This window comes from Urocitellus parryii, chromosome 5 (assembly GCF_045843805.1).
Source record: "Urocitellus parryii isolate mUroPar1 chromosome 5, mUroPar1.hap1, whole genome shotgun sequence".
Lineage (NCBI taxonomy): Eukaryota > Metazoa > Chordata > Mammalia > Rodentia > Sciuridae > Urocitellus > Urocitellus parryii.
Genome location: NC_135535.1, coordinates 195,718,354 through 195,738,779, shown reverse-complemented (window position 1 = coordinate 195,738,779; position 20,426 = coordinate 195,718,354). Strand labels below are relative to the sequence as shown.

At 47.2% G+C, this 20,426-nt stretch overlaps 2 protein-coding genes across 4 annotated transcripts in view; one reads left to right on the top strand and one right to left on the bottom strand.

The window, feature by feature from the left end:
- Casp7 (caspase 7) overlaps window positions 1-3,559 on the bottom strand; it is a 31,539-nt gene extending 27,980 nt beyond the window's left edge. The window contains exon 1 of the mRNA XM_026389170.2: window positions 3,492-3,559. The gene's annotated coding sequence lies outside the window, so the exon portion shown is untranslated. The remainder of the gene's footprint in view (window positions 1-3,491) is intronic.
- Window positions 3,560-11,548: 7,989 nt separating this feature from the next.
- The window catches only part of Nrap (nebulin related anchoring protein), a 69,434-nt gene continuing 60,556 nt past the window's right edge, over window positions 11,549-20,426 (top strand). For all 3 annotated transcript variants that reach the window (XM_026389205.2, XM_026389206.2, XM_026389204.2), the window contains exons 1-5: window positions 11,549-11,808; window positions 12,143-12,237; window positions 12,792-12,879; window positions 17,006-17,110; window positions 19,594-19,698. In XM_026389205.2, coding sequence (XP_026244990.2) covers window positions 11,737-11,808; window positions 12,143-12,237; window positions 12,792-12,879; window positions 17,006-17,110; window positions 19,594-19,698 — 465 coding nt within the window. In that variant the 5' untranslated portion in view covers window positions 11,549-11,736. The remainder of the gene's footprint in view (window positions 11,809-12,142; window positions 12,238-12,791; window positions 12,880-17,005; window positions 17,111-19,593; window positions 19,699-20,426) is intronic.

Sequence of the window (20,426 nt, the reverse complement as noted above, 5' to 3'; positions counted from 1 at the left end):
CAGAGAGGGATGTCCGCAGAGGCCAAGTGACGGCCTACTGGCCTGGAGATCCAGGTGACATTGTGAGCTACCTTCTAGGCTGACCTGAGAGACAGCTGGGCAGTGGTGAGGGTGGTGAGAATTTAGAAGGTGATGGGGTATTGATGGGGGTGAGATTTCATGGACACCCATACTATCCCCAAACTTAAGAAGTGTATATTAAATACGCACAATTTTTTCCACATCAATTATACCATAATAAAGTATTTTGTTTTTTAAGAAAATCCCTCAAGCCAAAATGTCTCTAAAAAAAAAATCAAACATTTATATTTAATATTATCAGGAAAGCTGAGAATCTTGGAGACTCCCTGTTACTCATTCAGTGAATACCTTCTGGGAGTCCAAAGCCCCAGGCCTGGTCTAGGAGTCAGGGACACACCTGTGAGCAGGGGGACCCTGTCCTGCCATGTGGAAGGACAGACATCGATGACAGATGGCTCAAATGTTGACCTGCAACTGTGGTGGGTACCGGAAGGCAAGTGCCGAGTGGCCACACAGGGGACCTTGATAAGCCACCTAGGAGTGAGGGAAAGTTCTCCAGGGAGGAAACAGAGTCCCCTGAGATCTGAAAGGGGAAGCGGAGGGCAGGGCAGGCGGCACAGGCACAGCGAGCTCTGTGCTCCTTAAACAGCGGTAGGTTCCCTCCAAGGAGGAGCAAGGCTTAAAGTCCCCCACCTTCCCAGCCACAGGGAGAGGGCTTGGGACTCAGCTACAGAGAAGCAGAATTAGGCTGGGCGTTACAGCCCCGTGGCGGGCGCTTTCCCTCCACTCCCTGGGCTAGGAGACCTTCTTTCTGAGGCCTAAGCATCACCTCTGGCTGACTCTGACCTCAGCTGAGGGTGGCGGGCCTTTCTGCTAACAACTTAGCGGTGGACTGGACTCTTGAATCTGCAAGGCTCAGCATCAGTTTCTTCCTCATTCTACCAGGCTGGGCTTGATTGCTGGAAACACCCAAAGGGCCCAAGGTGCGGTTCCTGACCTTGGCGGGGTTCTTCCCAGGCACGCCAACCCTGGGTTTTGACCCCTGGCTTCCTTTCATTTTCACCACCCACAGAGAAAACTCAGGCTGGGCTCAGTTCTGCGTGCTTCCTGGAGAGGGCGCACCTGGCACCGTGTTCTTGTATCTGGCTGAGTTTCAGGGTCAAGGCTGCAAAGCGCAGACATTCAAGGAACACAGCTTCTCCCACTGTGAACCGTGCCTAACGTCTCTTTAAATGATTTAATAGACGATACCTACTGCTAATGGCCTGGATGTGGTTTGTTCCCCAAGGGTTCACATGTTGGAAGACTGATCCCTAGAACAGTAAGAGGCAACAGAACTTTTAAGAGATGGAACCCTGCAGGAGGTTATTAGGTCTTGCCGGAGGAGCTGCCCCCTTGGAAGAGATCAAGGTAGCTCTTGTAGGAACCTTAGCTTCATTCTCTAGAGAATGAGCCTGGCTATTCCCTGGCTGCTTTGGCTTCCTGTCTTACAACATGCTTTCTTTCTCTGGCATGTGCTCTTGTCGCTGTGGTGGCATTCACCATGAGACCTTTACCAAAGGGGAGCTGATGCTGGGCTGGCATCATGCCCTTGAACCTCCAGAACTGTGAGCTAAATACACCTCTTTTCATTATAAAAGGACAAACCTCAGGTGTTCCATTATAGTAAAAAAAAAAATTGCCTAATACACATCCAAAGCACTAACAACGCCAGGCACATAAGAAGTCTTAGTTGTTATTATTATTGCCATAACTCACCAGGACTGTACCTGTATGCAGATTGGGAGCTCACCTTAGCCTTTTTTTTTTAAATCACTGAAAATTGGCAGGCACCTAATACATATTTCTTTATAAATTAACTGAATAAACTGCATATCAAACAACTGAACCAAAGGGACCCAGGAGGATGGTTAAGAGCCCAGGTGTGGCCACCAGCAGATCAGCTCTTGTGTGAATTGGCCACAGAACCTTGGAACAAGTACTCAGCCTCTGAGCTTCAGCACCCTGGTCTGTAAAATGGGAAACGGAGATGCCTAAGTCTCAGGCAGCTGTGAGGACCCAAGAGACAAGGCATGGCACATGCTGAATATTTACAAATATTCTCCATTATCACCTCTGTCCCCAGGACTGAGAGAACACTCAATGTCAGACTCCACTGATATTTTAAAACAACACCCATATTTAAAACAGCATTTGTGGAGACTGGAAAAAAAAGATTCCTATAGCGATCTCTAAACAGGCTTAACAGGTGCGCACAAGTTGGGGCAACTGGTACAGAGCTGGGTGGGGGAATTACTCCCAGTTATTACGTGAACTGTTGTGTTTTGCCCCCTAGAAGTTGGGAAACTGACTATATAGCAGCTGCTTTCCCTGCCAGGTGACATCACACAATCTGCACCCCACTTCTTTGCCCCAATGAAGACATTCTTCCTAAAGGGTCCAAAGAGAAAAAGTCCTGGTGACCTCCTCACCTCCAGTCTCTGGAGGGAGGAAGCTGGGCTCTGCCTGGCACTCAAGTGCTCCACTATGTCACCTGACATTCACAGGTTGCTAGGAGACAGGAAACTTGACCCTTGTCTTGCCTAAGAAACTTCAGAGAGGTTAAATATGCTGCCCAAAGCCACACAGTTTGCACGAGGCAGAAAGTGGACTGTATACCTAGGCAATAGCAGTACGGAGGAGGAGTAAGGTCAGGCTGAGCAGACTCTGAAGGAGGAAACAGTCTGAGTACACAAAGATCAGGCCACGTCAACCAGCGCAGGAGTTCATGGGAAGAGGCCTGGGAATAATCCACCCAAACCATCTACAAGTAATTTTACTTCCTTATAAACTGGAAAGCTGAATTCAAAGGTGAACGGACGCAAGAGTCCACACATAGGGCCAAGTGTCACCTGGCTCTTTTTCACCCCCTCAAGATACCTCCAAGAGCCCTGCAGCAAGGGGTAGCCCACAGTGAGCTGAACGCCAGCATTCTTAACCCTGACAGAGGGCTGCTGGGCACCACCATCCCCTCCTGCATCCGCACAGCGACAATCCTCCCGGGATCGCTGCGATCCCACCTATCCGACGAGGCACGGAGAGGGCCAAGGTCCCACGGCCGGAAAGCAGCGGCGTGGGAACTGGAACCCAGGCCAGTCTGACCAGGGAGCCCTCCCTCCTTCCCTTCCAAGCCATCCCTCCTTCCCCGCCCAATCCCGAATGCAGTGTCCCCAGGCCCCAGGCTCTAGGAGAAAAGGGACGGGAAGCTCAGCAAAGCCAGCAGCAGGGGGCGTGGAGAGTGCTCTCCCTCTCCCCAGACTCCGCGCCCGCGGTCTGGGCCACTCCGCAAGCGGAAGCCGGTTCCCAGAGCGCGGCGGGCGGAGCGAGGGGACCCGGGCGGGAGGGGGGAGAAGGGCAGGGCGGCGGGCGGCGGCAGGAAGCGCGCGGCGGCAGGGCTGCGGAGCGCGAGCGGCGGCGGGGGCCGCGGTTACCGTTCCCACGGCGGCCAGAACCTGCGGCGGTCTCGTCCCACAGCTGCTAGGATCTGGGGCCGCTTTCGCGAAAGCGAAAGTAAAAGTCCCAAGTTTTAGGGGGCGGAGCCGCCCAGACGGGACGCGGAACCGGGCCAGGCCGCGTGCGCCGCGCCTGGGACCGTGCGCTGCGCAAAGTTGGCGGAGGAAGGGCCCCTCGCCGCGCTTACAGCTCTGGCACAGCGCGTAGCGCAGCGGGCCACCCGCAAAGTGGCCCCGACCACCGTGCGCACTGTCCTGGGAGGTCGCCCTCTGCAAAGCTGGCCGCGCGCATCACCCCGGGAGAGCGCGCCCTGCGACTGTGGTCCCGCGCCATCCCCGGCGCGTCTCGGGCCAACAACTTGGCGGCGCTCACCGGAAAGCGTGCCGGACGAAGTTTGCAGACTTCTAAAGGATCCCGCCGCGTGCGCACTTCCCCGGAAAGCCCATTCTGCAAACTGTCAGCCGCGCTCAAATTGACTCGCAGCGATGGGGACTCTGTCTTGTCACTCCCTCCTACCCTGCCTCCAGTCTGTACCTCTACCTGGGCCTTCGCACCAACTTGAAGGCTCAGTTCCCACAGCCCGAGGGCTCGTTTCCTGGCCAGACCCTTGACCCCAGCATGTGCAGTTCGCATCCCCCAGGGGCTCCGCGCCTCATAGGATGTTGTTACCTTCCCCCAAGACCGAGCCCCTGGGCCAGCTGCGAGGTCGCTGTGATCTAGAGGCCTCCAGACGTCGCTTCCACTCGTGAGGGCGCCCTCTTTCCCGCGGACGCTAACTCTGCTTTCTCTCCAGCAAGTTAGCCCCTCGCAATCCAGACAGTTTGCCTAGATGTTGTGCCAGAATCGTTCAAGAAGTGTTTACGGAGCGCCCCCAAGTGCCAGCAGTGGGTGTGTGACCGTGAGTTAGCCCAATGCAGAGAGATTGACATCCACCCAGACCCTCCAACACACGCCCTCTTTCCCCTTTTGGTTGACATCAGGCAATAACCTCAGCTGATTTTGCTTGCCGGCTCTCTCTCCCTTGTGCCTGAAACGTCAGTGTTATCTCTAAAATTTCACCAGGTAAGATCACTTGGTTTTAAGAAAGACTGGAGTAAGAGTAAGGGAATAATTATAATTGATCAACTCCTGTACATTCCTAAATTCCCACTTATTTTTTCCACTTGAATTTTGTTTTATTTTTTTTTTTAAATTTGTTTTAATTAGTTACACATGACAGTACAATGATCTTGACATATCATACATTTGAGTCCCGGTATTTTTAATATGCACTTAACATGATTCCTAATACAGGTGCCCGCGTTCCTATTTAATACCAGTGTTCATGAAGTTTTGGAGTTAAACCATTTTAGATACTAAGATAATTTTATTTTAAAAAAAATTGGTTGTGAATCATTTGAGAAATCAAGGATCCTGTTGATAAAGCAGATAAGTTACTCTAATGTATGTAACTTGCAAGGCTGGGATATTGGAGGGTTTTCTGACATACAATGAAACTATGCTAGAAGTGAGAAGGGGACATAACAATTAGTCTCTGCTCATTTGATAATGAGGAATCAGGCAGAGAAGCTGCTCACACTCGAACTTGCTAGTGGTAAGGATCATGGTGCCTAGAAAAACAGTTGAGTTTTCCACCCCCAAGAAAGCTGCACCATAAGTGTTACGTTGGGTTGGCCACCAGGAATTCATAGCTGGTTCAAATGGAGAGGTGGCTTGAAAGGGGAACCTTTTCTAACCTCCGGTACTTTATTGTGGGTGGGTGTGTGTTAACTCCAGTATTATTGTTCTCAGGCTGGATTATCACAGTATCAATAAGCAAAGTCACAGAAAGTTGGAAGGGAAGAAACCATTTTGAATGTTTCCTTAAGTGTACTGACATTTTGAATCCACCCAATACTGTCTTCTGAATATACCTCCTCGGTGTCTCCAGCCTTGGACCATGTCATTTTTAACAATTTATTTAATTTTTTTCTTTTGTTGTGCTGAGATGAAACCCAAGTCTTGGCCCTAAGCACTCTTCCCCTGAGCTGCAACCCCAGCCCCCGTCATGTAATTGTTCCATGCTTCCTTTCTATAATGACAGGAGGACAGCATGAGCATCCTGCCCCTCGCTCTCAAAACATCCCCAGCCCCTTCTATTTGGATGGTTTCCCAAGGGCTGTCCTTGCAGCTGCTCCTGGGCAGGTCCCTCTGGGCCCTCCCTCCAGCCCTCTGCTCTGCTGACCAGGCTGCCCACTAGTTCTCTGTCTCTACCTGCTGGGCACATCACCTGCTGGCCACCAACCATCCCTTCTCCACTTCTCTCCAGCTCAGGCCAACCATGACTTAGCATAGGACCCCCACTGAAGGATGTCCCGAGATGTTCAGAAATACCAGGCTCAGGCTGGGGGCGTGGCTCACTAGTAAAGCACTGGCCTAGCAAGTGTGAGGCACTGGTTTCTATCCTCGTTACCACATAAAAATAAATAAATAAAATAAATATGTTGTGTCCATGTCCATCTAAAAAAAACTAAAAAAAAAAATTTTTTTTTTAAAGGAAATACCAGGCTCTGCACCAGCAGGTTTCTGCCACGTGTGGAGCATGGGAAGCTCAGGCAGAAACTCTTCCCTAAAGGAGCAATTCATGTTGTAATTATTATCAACTAATGGCCTCTCAACTTCCAAATCATCCTTTTTGTCTGTTCTGTGAAAAATTATCTGGGCCCTTAGTAGTTTCCCTTTGTTAAACTTTGTCTGTAGGGGGCGCTGGAGAGACATGGCCGGTGGAAAAAGCTTTGTTTCCTGGTTCTCTGCCTGGTGTGTGCCTGCAGAGGGGCTGGCTTCTCAGCACCAGCTTCTTGTAGAGTGGCTCGTGGTCAGAGCACCACACAGCCAGCAGTTTCCCCTGGCACCCCCTCAGGTGGTTTTGTAGCAGAGTACCTCTATTGAGACACCTCTCCAAGAACTTCTCTCTTTGGCATCTAGAGGGCTGACTTCCAGAAAGTTCCAGAAAGCAATTCCAGCAAGTTCCACTGGCATGACTCCACAGTGACTTCTCTGCCATCCAGTGAGTCACGGCCGTGCTCCTTCCGACGAGGTTTGGACCTCAGCCCTGGTGGGGAAACAAGGGAGGCGACGGAACCCTTCTTGGGTTCCCATTTCAGCTCCAGGGGTGGTGGCATGTTCCGTTGTTATGTTTTGTATGAGTTTATCTAACCCCCTGTTCCTCAGAATGGGACTGTATTTGGAGGTAAAGTCTTCAGAGAGGTAGAATGAGGTCATAAGGGTGGACACCAACCTAATATGACTTTTTTCTAAGAAGTGGAAACTTGGACACAGAAACACATAGAGGGGAGACCATGAGAGGGCACAGGGGAAAGACTGCCATCCACGAGAGAGGCCTCAGGAGGGTAGGCTTCTGGCCAGGAAAAGGCAGCCCCCGCAGTTGGGTTTTATTATTCAGCCTTGGCCCTGTGTGCCCAGGAATGGGGGTAAGGGTAGGTGAGAGAGCGTGAGTGCTAGAGACAGGCTCTGCTTTGTGAATTCTCCACCCCAAGTGTGGGAACACAGTATTGACTGTAGGGTGCAGAGGAGGGAACCGAGTCGACACCGTGGACTCTGAAGAGCGGCATGGGGAGTGCATGCTGCATCTCACAGGAGAGCTGCCCTTTCCCCAGCCCACGGCCAGCTTCTTTGAGTGGGCGACTCTTGAACACCCCATGCGTCTTCCCCTCCATTCACCAAGGTTAGCTCCTTCCATGCACCTTGCCCACCCCAGAAGTCCCTGCAGCTCCTGCAGACCTGTCTACTCTAAAGGCAAAGGGGGATTTAAAGGTCTAGGGGTGACACTCAGCAATGGGCCAGGAGACATGAATGGGCAAGCTTCCCAGACCCCATCCTTCAGTGGCATGATTCTGAGCACATTCCATACACTTTCCCAAAGGGTTCCCAGCAAGACTGAGCCCCAGCTGCCGGTAGCCATAATAAACTCACTTTAATGACTCTTTTCCCTAGTCTGTGGGACCACCTTCCAAACAAACTATCTGTGCCCCAAGTTCTGGCTTCCAGCTCTGCTGGAACCGTGAACCCCGGCAGGCACGAACTCCTGGCATGGGAGGAACAACCCCAGTCTATCCTGAGCAGCAGTGATAGAATCAGGGGTCAGTAGCTGTCCCCTCACTTGACCCTTGTCACCTCTGTAATTTCAAAACCAGGCCATAGATGCAGCCCTGAGAGTGCAGGAAATGATTTTGGAGCTGGGAAGAATGGCCTCATGCTCGAGATGACACAATCAAGACACAAAAAGATCTTGAGCAGCTGACTCACGGGGTCCGCTCTTTTATTTATCAAGAGGTAAAAAGGGAACACTACATTTCAGTTCAAAGGGAAACCGAGTCATTTCCCTTTGAACAGTCATTCATGTGGAACAAAAGGCTGCTCAGCTTTTCACTGGTCACCAGCTCCCTGAGCCAAGACTTAAAACAGCCAAAGCAACATGGGGTGGTGCTGCAGAAGCATCCAGATAGAGGCTCCACAAAGCTCTACCTGATCCACCCCCAGGCCCCCATCCTGGACTCTGCTGGTGGGACAGCGTCACATGCCTCTCAGCTGCTCCTTCAGACCCACTTGGCTTCACCTGTCATGGCCTGTGCCTACTTATGTCAACCCAGCTGCACTGGTGGCACCCAGCTCTGTGAGGGCTCTGGCATCTTCTCATGGGCACAAACCACAGTGTCTTTAGGGTTCTGCTGCCGTTGGGGTTTTCCCATTGACAGTGAGACATGACAGGCTCTGGACTCCCTGGACACATACACGGCATGAAGAATAAAGGACTTAATGCTCAAAATCTTTCACCAACAGGAGACAGAAGCCGATCACAGACTGGGTAGCAGTCATTTATGTGGTTTCTGAAGATGGAGATCAAGTGACCTAATATAGCTTACACATATTGGGCATCCCTAGTCCAAAACTCCAAAACAGGAAACTTTTTGAGCACCAAGATGATGCTATGAATAGAAGATTTTATTCTGTGAAACTTTGTTTCATGATCAAAATTATTTAAAATATTGTGTAGGGCTGGGGATGTGCCTCAGTGGTAGAGCACTTGCCAAACGTGTGAGGTCTTGGGTTCAAAAACTAAATCTAAAAAAAAAATGTATAAAATTATCTTCCAGCCATGTGTATAAGGTATAAATGAAGCATAAATGAATTTCATGTTTAGATTTGCTTCCCAAACCCAAGATATCTCATTATGTATATGCAAATACTCCAAAACAAAAACAAACAAGGCAAAAACAAAAACCTCTGAAATCCAAACCACTTCTGTTCCCAGGCATTTTAGATGAGGGATACTCAACTTGTAGCAGGTGCTGTTCACCTTGAGAACCAAACCTCGTACTGACCATGTCCCTCATTCATTTCCTGCCCACTTATTCCTGTTCCCTGGATTACACTGCATAGTAAAGTCCTTGCCACGTAAGCCTTGACCTCAGGCTCTGTGTCCTGGAGAATCCAGGCTAAGGCCACATGTTGTTTGAACCAATCCCTGTGGCCAGAGGAGCCCTTGGTGTGCTCATCGACTGGGTCTCCAATGGCCTGCTGTAACCTGTGTCAAAGGGGAGGGATGGAGGCCCAGGGAGGGAGGGGGCTGTGCAGAATGGGAGAGGGGCGTGGTCCACGCACAGTGTCTGTTGTCTTAGTCTGTTTTTTCACTTCTGTAACAGAATGCCTACGACTGAGTAATTGGTAAGGAACAGAAATGAATTTGGCTCACAGTTCTGGAGGCTGGGAAGTCCGACAGCATGAAGTTGGAAGGCCTGCATGCTGTGTCATCTCATGACAGAAGCCAGAGGGCAAGAGGGAGCAGCTCACTCAGGCGATGACATTAATCCACCAACCACCCCTCATTAGGCCCACCTCCCAATCCTGTGGCATAGAGGATGAAGTTTCCAGCACATGAAACGTGGTCCCCTCCAAAGCACAGCATCAGCCCGACAGGTGGCTGTGTCTATCTTGCCTGGCAGTGAGTGGAAACCATCCCGTTTCCAGTTTGATGGGGGTTTCTCCTCTTGATTGCTGACATCTGACAGAGCAGAAGTGACAGATCAAGTCAACTTAAGCAGCTGTCTTGCAGCATCCGTGTTTTCCCGAGTGTGACCGAGAAGGGGTGACAGCTGTGGGCTGCATCACCACCTTTGGCAAGGAAAAAAAAAATGTTTCACGGCTTTTTCCTTGAATGCAGTTGACCCTGATTTCTCAGTCCCCCAGGCCCCCAGACTGGGGGCAAGTGCATTCTCAGTGATTTGGGGGGCTCCCACTCCATAGCCAGGTAAGACTTGGTAAATCTGGTGGAGAGCAAAACATCTGGAGTTGCATTTCGCATCTGCTCTGGCTCGTGGCAACCCTGCTGCCTCATCACCTACCCAAGCTGCATTTCAAGAGAGTTTGCGCAGCCTGGAGTCCCTGATGGGTCCCCTTCCCGTGCTGCACCCAGCAGCTTTGTGCCCACAGGGGAGAACTTGAAACGCGCCTGTTCTCATGGGAACATTACTCTTCTTCACTTACTTTCTCTCCTGTGAATGTCCCAATGTCACACAGAAATACTACTGACCTCTCTCCACCTGACCTGGTGACACCCAGCCTAATCTCAGAGCATTGAGATCAAAGGTTGCTAATTGGTAGCCTGCCAGAAAAATACTACCTATGGCCCTGTTTAATGGTTTTATGCCCATTTTTGTTATATAAAAGAGGTAATTTTGTGTGTCAATGCATGTTTTCAGCTTCTCTGGATATATCAGAACATTTGGGAACACTGGTTACTAATTCCCTGTGACAACAGATGGCTGGGTCTGAGGAGTCTGGGGTTTTTGGATGGGGTGTGTTCTCCCCCATTTGGGAAGATCCTGTGACTTCAAACCTGGCTTGTACCAGGGATTGAACTCAGGAGCACTCAGCCACTGAGCTACGTTCCCAGCTCTGTTTTGTATTGTATTTAGAGACAGGGTCTCACTGAGGTGCTTAGCACCTTGCTTTTGCTGAGGCTGGCTTTGAACTTGAGATTCATCCTGCCTCAGCCTCCCAAGCTGCTCGGATTACAGGTGTGCACCACTGTGTCCAGCCTCAATAAATATTCATCGCACACTCTTTAGGTATCAGACCTTGTGGTAGGTTCTGGGAATATAGACGTGGCAACAAGGACCAAATATCCTGTGTTGGTGGAGCTTGTATTTTGAGGGGGGTGATAGAATTAAAAATAAATACATGCATATTTAAGGTGGTAATAACCACAGTGAAGATCCTAAAGCTTGAAGTAGGGAATAGAAGGTAAATGAGCTTGGGGGGTGGGTGGTGGGTGGTGACAGGTGAGAGAGCATTTTTGTATAAGGTGACGAGGTGACATTTAAGCTGAGACGGAAGGCAGTGAGAATGTCACAAAGTCAAGGGGGAGAGATTTTTGTCCTCAAGCTACACTTTTGAAGGCCCATGACACAAGAGAACAAGCAGAAAGTCCTGTTTGGAATAGGACAGAATACAAAGGCCTGAGCACTAAGAGTTCTCATTTGCCATTTTGCATCCCACTAGACGTTCCCCACAATTTATCTGACTAATTTTTCACTTATACTGTTGTTTAAGTAAAAATGTTTGATGTTTAAGTGTATCTAGTAGATAAAGCTAAAATTCACGTATGAGCTCTGCCCTTCCCGGGGAGTGAATCAGTCCTGTTTGACTTCCTGAGTTCTCGGGAGCTGGCCTCTTGGCATTAGTCACAGAATGCCTACAGCCAGCTTTTCTAATTGGATCACGGGTGGTGCGTGGCATAGGCTCCAGATTCTTTTCTTGGGTTGTGATCACAGCTACCGTTCGACTACTACCCGCTGCCTGGTCCTACCCCAGGGTTTGGCTGTCCACATAAACATGATGCTGTTGTGTGAGTTCACTCTTCTATTTAGAGAAGCCCGTCAGCTAGAAATACCTCCACCTTATTTCTCAGACGCATGCGTGCTGAGAGTGAGTTGCCAAAATAGCCCCTTGAGTAAGTGGTGGCTTTAAAAACCAACCAACTGCTGACTCAAACCAGAAGGTCAGTAGAGGAAAGTGGATGTTGGATTCTGAACGCTGGATCCAGGAGCCCAAAGGAGTTTGTAGTGTTGGGGACTTTTTGGAGACTTGAGCAAGTAGCCTGGGGGTTCTCCTTGGATTTCTCGCCTGTTGTCTGCCCGCAGTCTTCATTCTTCAGACCCCAAGATGAACGTGCAGGCCTGCTCCAGGTGTGGCTATGGGGTGTATCCTGCTGAGAAGATCAGCTGCATCGACCAGGTCAGTAGCCACAGCCTGGCCTTTGGGAATAATGACAAACATGGGACACTTGTCTTCTTACATATGGATATGTGGCTTTTTCTGAACCACAGGAGAAAGATGTACTTTTCTACCTTTGTTAGTTCTACCCACTTCCGTGTCTTCTAGGTTGCCTCAAAAAACCAAAAAAGTTGTGTTTATTTAACATAAAATAATTATATGTGTCTGTGTGGTTTTTAATTTTTTTTAATCACCGTTTTATTCCTACATCTTAATCTTTAAACCTAGAATATATAGGAATCCTGAGCCTGGGGTGGGGGATAAACAATCACTGAGTCTTCTCTGTGATTTCTAGATCTGGCATAAAGCATGTTTCCACTGTGAAGTATGCAAGATGATGCTGTCTGTGAATAACTTCGTGAGTCACCAGAAAAAGCCCTACTGTCACGCGTAAGTGTCTGATGCCCCTTCCCTGCCGCTGCTTGAGTTTTGTTCATTTTTTGACAAGTAGGTCTCCTAAAGGAACAACCTGTGCCCTCCACGGTTAAATCCAAGCAGTGTCCCCAAAGCGTCCACTCACATCCAATCACGGCAAAGATCTAAAGTGCGGCGTTATGCAGTGGGTAGAGGATTCCAAATTTCTTAAAGATCAAATCTATCTACAATAAATTCTTATTCACTTGTTAAGTGTTGTGCAGTTTAACTGCCAGCAGCAGATAGGCAGAGAGCGCTTTCAGGTTTTTAAAGTCACTTTCAAATCCTTTCCTAGGTTTTTTTAGAAAGCTCTCAAGTGATCAGTTAAAGTTTGTCTTTAAGTCCTTATGTGCTGAATTTAATTGGTTTTATTTTTGTTTTTAAGACTTTTTTGACCAGAAAACTATGAACTTAATTATTAAATTTTATATTTACTGATTTTAAAAAACAACTGTTCCATTAAGAATAATCATTCAATCATCTTGGATAACGGGGCGTTTCTGATTTTGATTTATATCTCATTTTTGTAGCCATAACCCCAAGAACAACACGTTCACCAGTGTCTATCACACGCCATTAAATCTAAATGCGAAGAAGATTCCAGGAGCCGTGGGTGGGGTAAGTCACTTAATGTTTACATTTCAAAATAGCCTTTCAAGAAAATCCCTTTGCTCAGGCACCTGTTAGGTTTCTAAGTGGATCTCTGTAGGGGCTGGTTCATTTCCTCCACAGACACATGCAAAGTGTATTGAAATAGCACATGTCACTCTTTGTCTTCCCTCAACATTTGGGGCCAATACACAGGATAATCTGGGTTCAGTATTTGATCCTTGATTCTAATATAATCTTTCTGTCTGACCCGCTCTGGGCAGATGGTGTTAGTTGAATAGGCCTTGCATCCGCTAGTGCTTAATACTTAAAGCAAAATTTACAGGGTTGGAAAATATTACAAGGGCCCTTCTTTTCTTTCCTCTGTAATATGTTGGTACAGAACATTCTCAAAACTTCCACTTCCACACTCTGAAACCTCTCTTTCATTAATTGCTTAAGATTATGTGCAGCCTCTCTTTCTCCCGCGGGTAGGGGGAGGCCAAAGATGTTTGGATTTGGAAATGAGATGGGCTTTGGGAGGGGAAGCGGGAGGTGGATGCAGAGGCCGTGTTGATGAGCCTGACCCCTTTTCCCTTTTGAAACATCAACAGTGAAGTTTTGTCAAATAACTAGCCGTTGATGGAACTCTTGCATCTCTTAAAGTGATGAATCATTGGAGTTCTCTGGCCCTGGCCGGGTGAGAAATAGCTCTGTGGGAAGGCGGTTAGCAACTTTCTAAAATTAGAAAATTACCAGCGAGGTGGAGGGCTCTCTAATAATCTCTCCTTACCCCATGTCCCTTGTTGGTGTGACCCCTCACCCCTTATACTGACAGTGGCCTCACTATCAGGAGAATCTATATGAGACGGAGCGGCTGCCCTTGCCCTGTGACTCTTTACATCTGCTCCCGGAAAACTTGATGTCACTAAGTGCTTCACACTAATGGCCAGTTTACAGTATGTTTATTTAACAAGCATAATAGACTTGCTTAATTCACTTACTTCCTACACATCACAAACCAATGAAGAAGATCCTATTATTATCCTACTCTACTGGTGAGGAAACTTAGGCCTAGATAGTTGGTCATCCATCATTGATTTCTAAAGATCCACAAGCCTTAAAAATCCACAAGCAGTCCTAGGTTACTAAGAAGACTAAGCCTCTTAGAACTTTGATTTTTATCTTTTGATGTCTGCGGGCAGCTATGTGAAATTCCAATAAGTGTCATTTAGCTCTTACTTCAGCAGTGCCAGGAACTCGGCTGAGTTCTCTGTTTTCTCATGTATTCTTCACGAGAACCCTCTGAACTAGTGTCATATTGCAGATGAGGAAGTTGAGACTCAGAGAGGTGAAGTAACCTGCTCAGGTTCATCCAGCTCGGTGGGTACAAATCCAGATCTTTCTGACTGCAGAATTCTTGTCATCGGCCCAATTCCATATCTACCTAGAGGGTGGCAAACTCTCCAGAACCAAAAAAATACTTGTTGATGTTTGCACACATCCAGATGTTTTACAGTTGTGAACGGGAGATGTGTTTACAGAATGCCCTTGCATGTATCACACTCTCTACAGAAAGACTGTCATGTCGTGTCGCATCTTCCAACCCTACCCGAGCCGCAGCTGGCAGTTCCACCTTACAGTCAGGCAACAGGTCACAAAGGATTTACCTTGCTGCAGTGCTGAACTCTCTTTCTTTTAACTGTGTGTGACAGGTCCAACCTGGCTCGAGGCTAGGATTATCGCTGGTTCTGCTTCCAGCCACAGGCAGTCATGTGGGCATCCCAGGAGGCCTGAGCGTGTCTATTTGTGTGAATTTATGTGACTATACGACAGTGTGTGTATGGACATATGTGTGTATGTGGGGAGTGCGTGTATGTGTGTATGCAGGTATGAATATGTGGGCACACACACACATATATGTACATGTACATGTGATATATGCATGGGTGTATGTGTGTCTACATATTAAAGTGTATCACATATGTGTACATGGTATGTGTGTGCGCATATGTATATGTGTGTGTGCTAGGTATGTATGTGTATGTGTGCATATGTATGTGTATATGCCTTTGCATGTATGTGTGTGCATGTGGTGTGTATATATATGTGCAAACACTGTCTTCAAGCGTGTGTGGTATACATGTACACGTGTACATGTGTGTGCGTGTGTACAGATGTGTAAATGGTATGTGTGTGCATGTGTACGTGCGTATGTACAAATGACTACTGAGATCCCTTTCTTCTCCTTTCCCACCAGGGAAAATTTTAAATGGTCAGCTATGTCCCTTCTAGGCCCCAGATCTGCTCCCGCAAGACTTTTATGCAACCAATCTAGGGGGTTGATGGGTTATTTTTTATGCCCCTTATGTCTCTGAAAGACTTTGCCAATGAAAGTTTTAAAAAAATCATTGTGCATGTGCTAAGAAAACAGAGGAAAGAAAGAGATGCTTCAGGGATGGTGGTGAAGGAGAAAAGAGGGCACAGATTCTAAGCTGGCATTTGCAGCAGACTTACGTTTCTGTGTTTCCAAAATGCCCTTCTTTGAAAAATAAATAAATATTTACTAAGACAGAATGTCTTGTTTGATAGGTGTGAGTGGAATATTTAGAAGAATAAGCATCTGTGTTCTCACCTATTCAGAGAATGAACTTTAGCCCTAAATGCTGGTCACACTAGGGCTCTCCCCTTGTCCTCAGTAGAATTGGGGACATTTGTGATTGTCACAGCTGGGAAGGACAGTTATTGCCTCTGGTGGGTAGAAACCAGGGGTGGTGTTGAATGCCCTGCAATGCTCAAGAAGTTTCCCCACAAAAAAGATTTAACTGGCCCCCAAAATATCAGAAACCCTGCCTTAAGTCTATGTGATGCTCATGGTACTTCCTTCAAATACTCGGAAAGCAGCAGGTAAAGGTGTCAGCATTTACGGGATTTAACAATATGCACCTTGGAGCAGCGTGAAGCAGCAGTAGGCAGTAGCAGGCCGGGAAAGTCAGGCAAGAAAAAGGTCCCTTGATGGGAAACTAGGATCCCTGAGGGTGTATTTTCCTCCAGGTCTGTTTCCTTATTATCTATAAAATTAAGGATTTAAACTTCAGCTTTTAAGAATTGCAGATATCTGGGCCTATCTATCTCAGACCTGATAAATTGGGCTACCTTCATTTGGACCTAAGACCCAGGTTTCTCTTTTGTGGTTAGTTTCCATGTTTTCTTGAAGAAATCTTTGCCTACCCCAAGGAATGAAGATGTTCACAGTGTGTCAGTTCTGACCAAACTGAGATACATGTGTCTGTACCATCTGTGCTGCTACATCTTTCAGTACCATTTCAATCAAAAATCATGGTGTGTTTTGTAGACACTGGCAGACTGATTCTAAGTCTTGAAGAACAAAATTGAAGGACTTAGGTTATCTCAAGTTATCAAGATTTACTATAAAAGCCGTACTCATTCATTCAGTGGAGAATTGGTACCCAAATGGACAGACCAGGGTGGTCTTGAATACGAGGCCCAGCAATTGCTCTGCTCAGATGTGGTCCCTCAAATGACAACAGAGGCACCACTGCAATTCAATGTAGCAAGAATGATCTTCCAAGAAAATAATGGAGAGATTGGATATTTTTATGGAAAAAAAAATGAACCTTGCCTCCTACCTCACACCTGTGCACAAAAATCAACTCAAAGTATATTATAGAGCAAGATGTTAGAGGTAAAATTGTCCATGAGGAAGTACTCCCATGAAACGGGTGAGCCAGCGTTTTAGTGAACTCCTTGGGTGATGGTCACACAGACTGAAGCAAAGAACATGACTCTGTCGTCCAACATTTTCGGCGGTCACTCCCACCTGAATACTATGTGTTGTGTGTTAAGCTCATGGAGACTTTACCTCAGTCTTGTTAATCACCCTGCTCAACACAGCTTGGCACAGAGCAGGAGCACAATACGTGCCACCTAGCTGGTGGCACAGATAAGACCACAGCAAGACGGGCAGCACAGTGTGCCTTGTGGTGTGGGGAAGACGCTTTACAGTCAAGACTTGGGAAAGATCCCCCTCCATTTAGCTCCGCGTTATTTATTTATTTATTTTTCTTACTCTTCTCTGAATGGAAATGTTACCAACAACATCTTCACCACGTTCATCTTCACCATGTTCATTCAGATCCATGACCAAGAAGATGGTGAACAGTTGAGATCGGTTTTTCACTGGGACATGAAATCCAAGGATGGACCCGATGCACCTCACAGGCAACCGCTGGTGAACGAGGTGAGAGAGGAGCGGTGGAGGGATTGGGAAAAAGAGAAATGGCAGGCTATGCAAATGAGTTGGATGATGGCGATGATGACGGTTAGCAGTAGGAATAGCAATATCACTTCTACAGAAAATCAATTCAGTTTTCTTTTGTCCTTTCTGTAAATTCAACCAGCTATGAAAGAGACCTCCCTCAATGGCTGGCAGCACTTCAGCTGGGTCTTTTCCAGTCCAAGTTCTTGTCCCTCCAACCTTATGTTCCTGTCCCTGGAAATAGCCCCTCCCCCACACCCCGGCTTGCAACCAGCGCTGCCCTTTCTTCCTCTGGTCCTCCACTCGGCCCCGGCCCTTCCCTCCTGGCCACCCTCTCCACTGGGATCCTCATCATTTCTACCTGGACCTCTGTGAGGGCCTCCTGCGATGGCTTTGCCTTGTGCACATTCGCCTTTCCCCAGCCTCCTGTGCCCACGCTGGTCACGCACCGCTTCTTGTATGTTCCCGACTTCCTCGCCCCACCACCCTCTCTGTTGACAGCCTCCTGGTTTCAGAATCCCTCAGTCATCTATTTTTAATTACATACATGATACTTGCATTTTTCTTATGATAAAAAAAATCATACACTGCAAAGTTAACCCTTTATCCACCACCTCCGATCCAGTTCCCTCACTTTAGAAGAACCCACTGTCATCACTTTTTGGGTATCCTAGACTTGACTCTATTTTTTTGTTTACATATGTTATTTGTCAGTTATCTATCTCTAGTTATCCTCTAGCTATTTATTGTCTATCTATTTTCTATTTATTTCTATCTATCAGTCATTCAGCTTTATCAGTCATCTAACTATCTGCCTATCACTTCTCTGACTTTCCACTACTTACATTTGAACATACCTGTCTTTATTGAAGGACCTTGACTCAGTTATTTAAACACTCTTTTGCTTCAGTTTTCTGATCTGTAAAATGAACTTCAGAAACTTCCTAATTCACGGAGCCTATTGTGAAAATTAAGATAAAATACCTACAAAAATATCAGGACAGTGGTAGATATAATAAATATTGGCTATTATTATTTTTATTGCTAGTTTCACACACATTTCTTTTGAAAGGCCTATGTTTATTTTCTCATGAAACAACATGCATTGGTTTTCACACTCAACAAATGTCTTGGAGACATTTCCACATGGGCAGCCTTCCAAGCTGTGGTGGACGGGTGTAGCATGGAGCATGGGTCAGAGGCTTGTACCATGGCATCCTATTGATGGGCAGGGATATTTTCCCTATTGCAGAGTTGCAATGAACACTCATTTTCATGGCCTCTTTTGGATACAAGGGAATGTTTCTATAGAATAGATAATGAAAATAAAGTTGCTAGGTCCAGGGTGTGTGCCTTTTTAATTTTCAGAGTTAAAACAGCTGTGCATTTATTCTCCTACAGGCAGACTATGACCCGTTTTCCTATACTCTCATCAATACTTGGTTTTACCAGGTATTTTGACCATCTGAATTTTGTTTTAATCGAGATTTTGCTGCTTGCTAGTGCAGTTGAGCATATTTTCAAGTGTTTTTTTTTTTTTCCAGATTTCCAGAGGCTGGTTCTGCCCAGCCTGTCCAGCCTGCCCTGCCAGACTGACTCCCTATCTCTTTCCCTCATGTCAGTTAAACTCAGCTCCGGGGTCTTTTCCACATGCCTTCTACTTTCCTTCATGGCCGCCCACACTCCTGGGAATCACTCAACAAATTATTTACTGGGTCTTCTGTGTGCCAGGCACTGTTGCAGACACTGGGGATCCATTAATAATGGAGCATGAACATCCCTGTCTCATGGAACTGACCTAGAGGAGAGGCCTTTCCCTCTCCCTCTGCCCTGTTAACTGACCATGACCTTAAAGGTCCAGCTAAAATTTCATTTTCCTACCAAAGGCAGGGGCCTTCTCATACAGAGGTGCACTTAAAAACCTCTCTTTGTGTCCATCATCCTTACAGAACATGATTACATATAAATAATTTCTAATTGTTTTTTCCTATGTTAATTTCATCGGCAACGGTAAATACCTTCAAAAAGAAACTTTGTCTTCTTTTTTTTTCCTTTTTAAAAAATTATTAATGGGCACATAACACAAAGTAGGTTTTTGAAGTTTGTCTGAATAATACTGATGAATCTCAGGTTGGCTGTCTGCAGGGACCCTCTTCCTTCCCCATAGCCCAGTCAAGTGCAAAGAAGAGCAAAAGATGTTAAGTTATATTTGATCATTTTTCTATAACATCAGTGAATTTCACAAATTTCTGTCACTTAGGATATTAGGTCATCTTCTAGTCTGAGGAAACGAACATGCTAGTTAGTGAAGACTTCTCACATACCAATAGGAGCTTGTGGTTTTTAAAGAAGATGTTATTTGGACAGTGTATGTGACTGCTGCTGGGAGTGCGGGGTGGATGGAGGGATCTTGCCAACCAAGTATGCAAGGCGTGTGTCTGTAGCATCTTGTGCTTCCTTTGCAGAGAGCCTACTGGCCTGGATATGGGGAAAGCAATGCTTGGTGCCCAGGAGCTCTGCCAGACCCCGAAATCGTAAGGATGGTTGAGGCCCGACAGTCTCTTGGTGAGGTAAGGGCCCTAGGAATCACCTTAGCGATTGCTTTAGCAAGTAGTTAGCAATTGGCTGAAATCTCCCTTTGTTTTGAGAAATGCAGCAGAGGAATAGTGTGTCCACCAAACAGTCCCCTGTCCTCATTCCCAGAGCCTGACTGCGTGTCACCTTACATGTGGGAGAGACATGGCAGGTGTCATTAAGTTGTGGGTCTTGAGACAAGAAGAACCTGGATTCTCGGGTGGCCCAATATGACCACAAGGTCTGTATGACAGGGAGGCAGGAGGGGCCACTCTAGGAAAGATGCTAAGGACAGAGAGAGGTCACAGTGTTGTGGGGCTGGGAACCCAGTTATGTCAGAGCTTCTAGGAGCTGGAAAAGGAAAAGAAGTTGATTCTCCCTCGTGCCACCACAGGGATGTCACCCTGTTGGCCCATGTGAGGCCAGGACCCCCTCCAAACTGTGAGACCCTAGAAAGTGTTCCAGTCGGAAGGCATCTGTAGCCCCAGTGCAGAAGTCCCCAGCTGTTTGCCCACTGTGCCCCTGGCCCTCTCACACACCGACCCTTTGAAGAGTCACTTTGGAAAATACCATTCGTCTTGGTGACTCTTCCTTTAGAGAGTGGGAAGAAAGCAATAGAAACATGATCACTAAGGTGAGATGTTTTATTAGGAAAACTATCCAATCTGAAATCGCGGAGGGACAAGTGAGCCCTCCCTCTCCCGGTGTGGTCGAACTCTCTGGA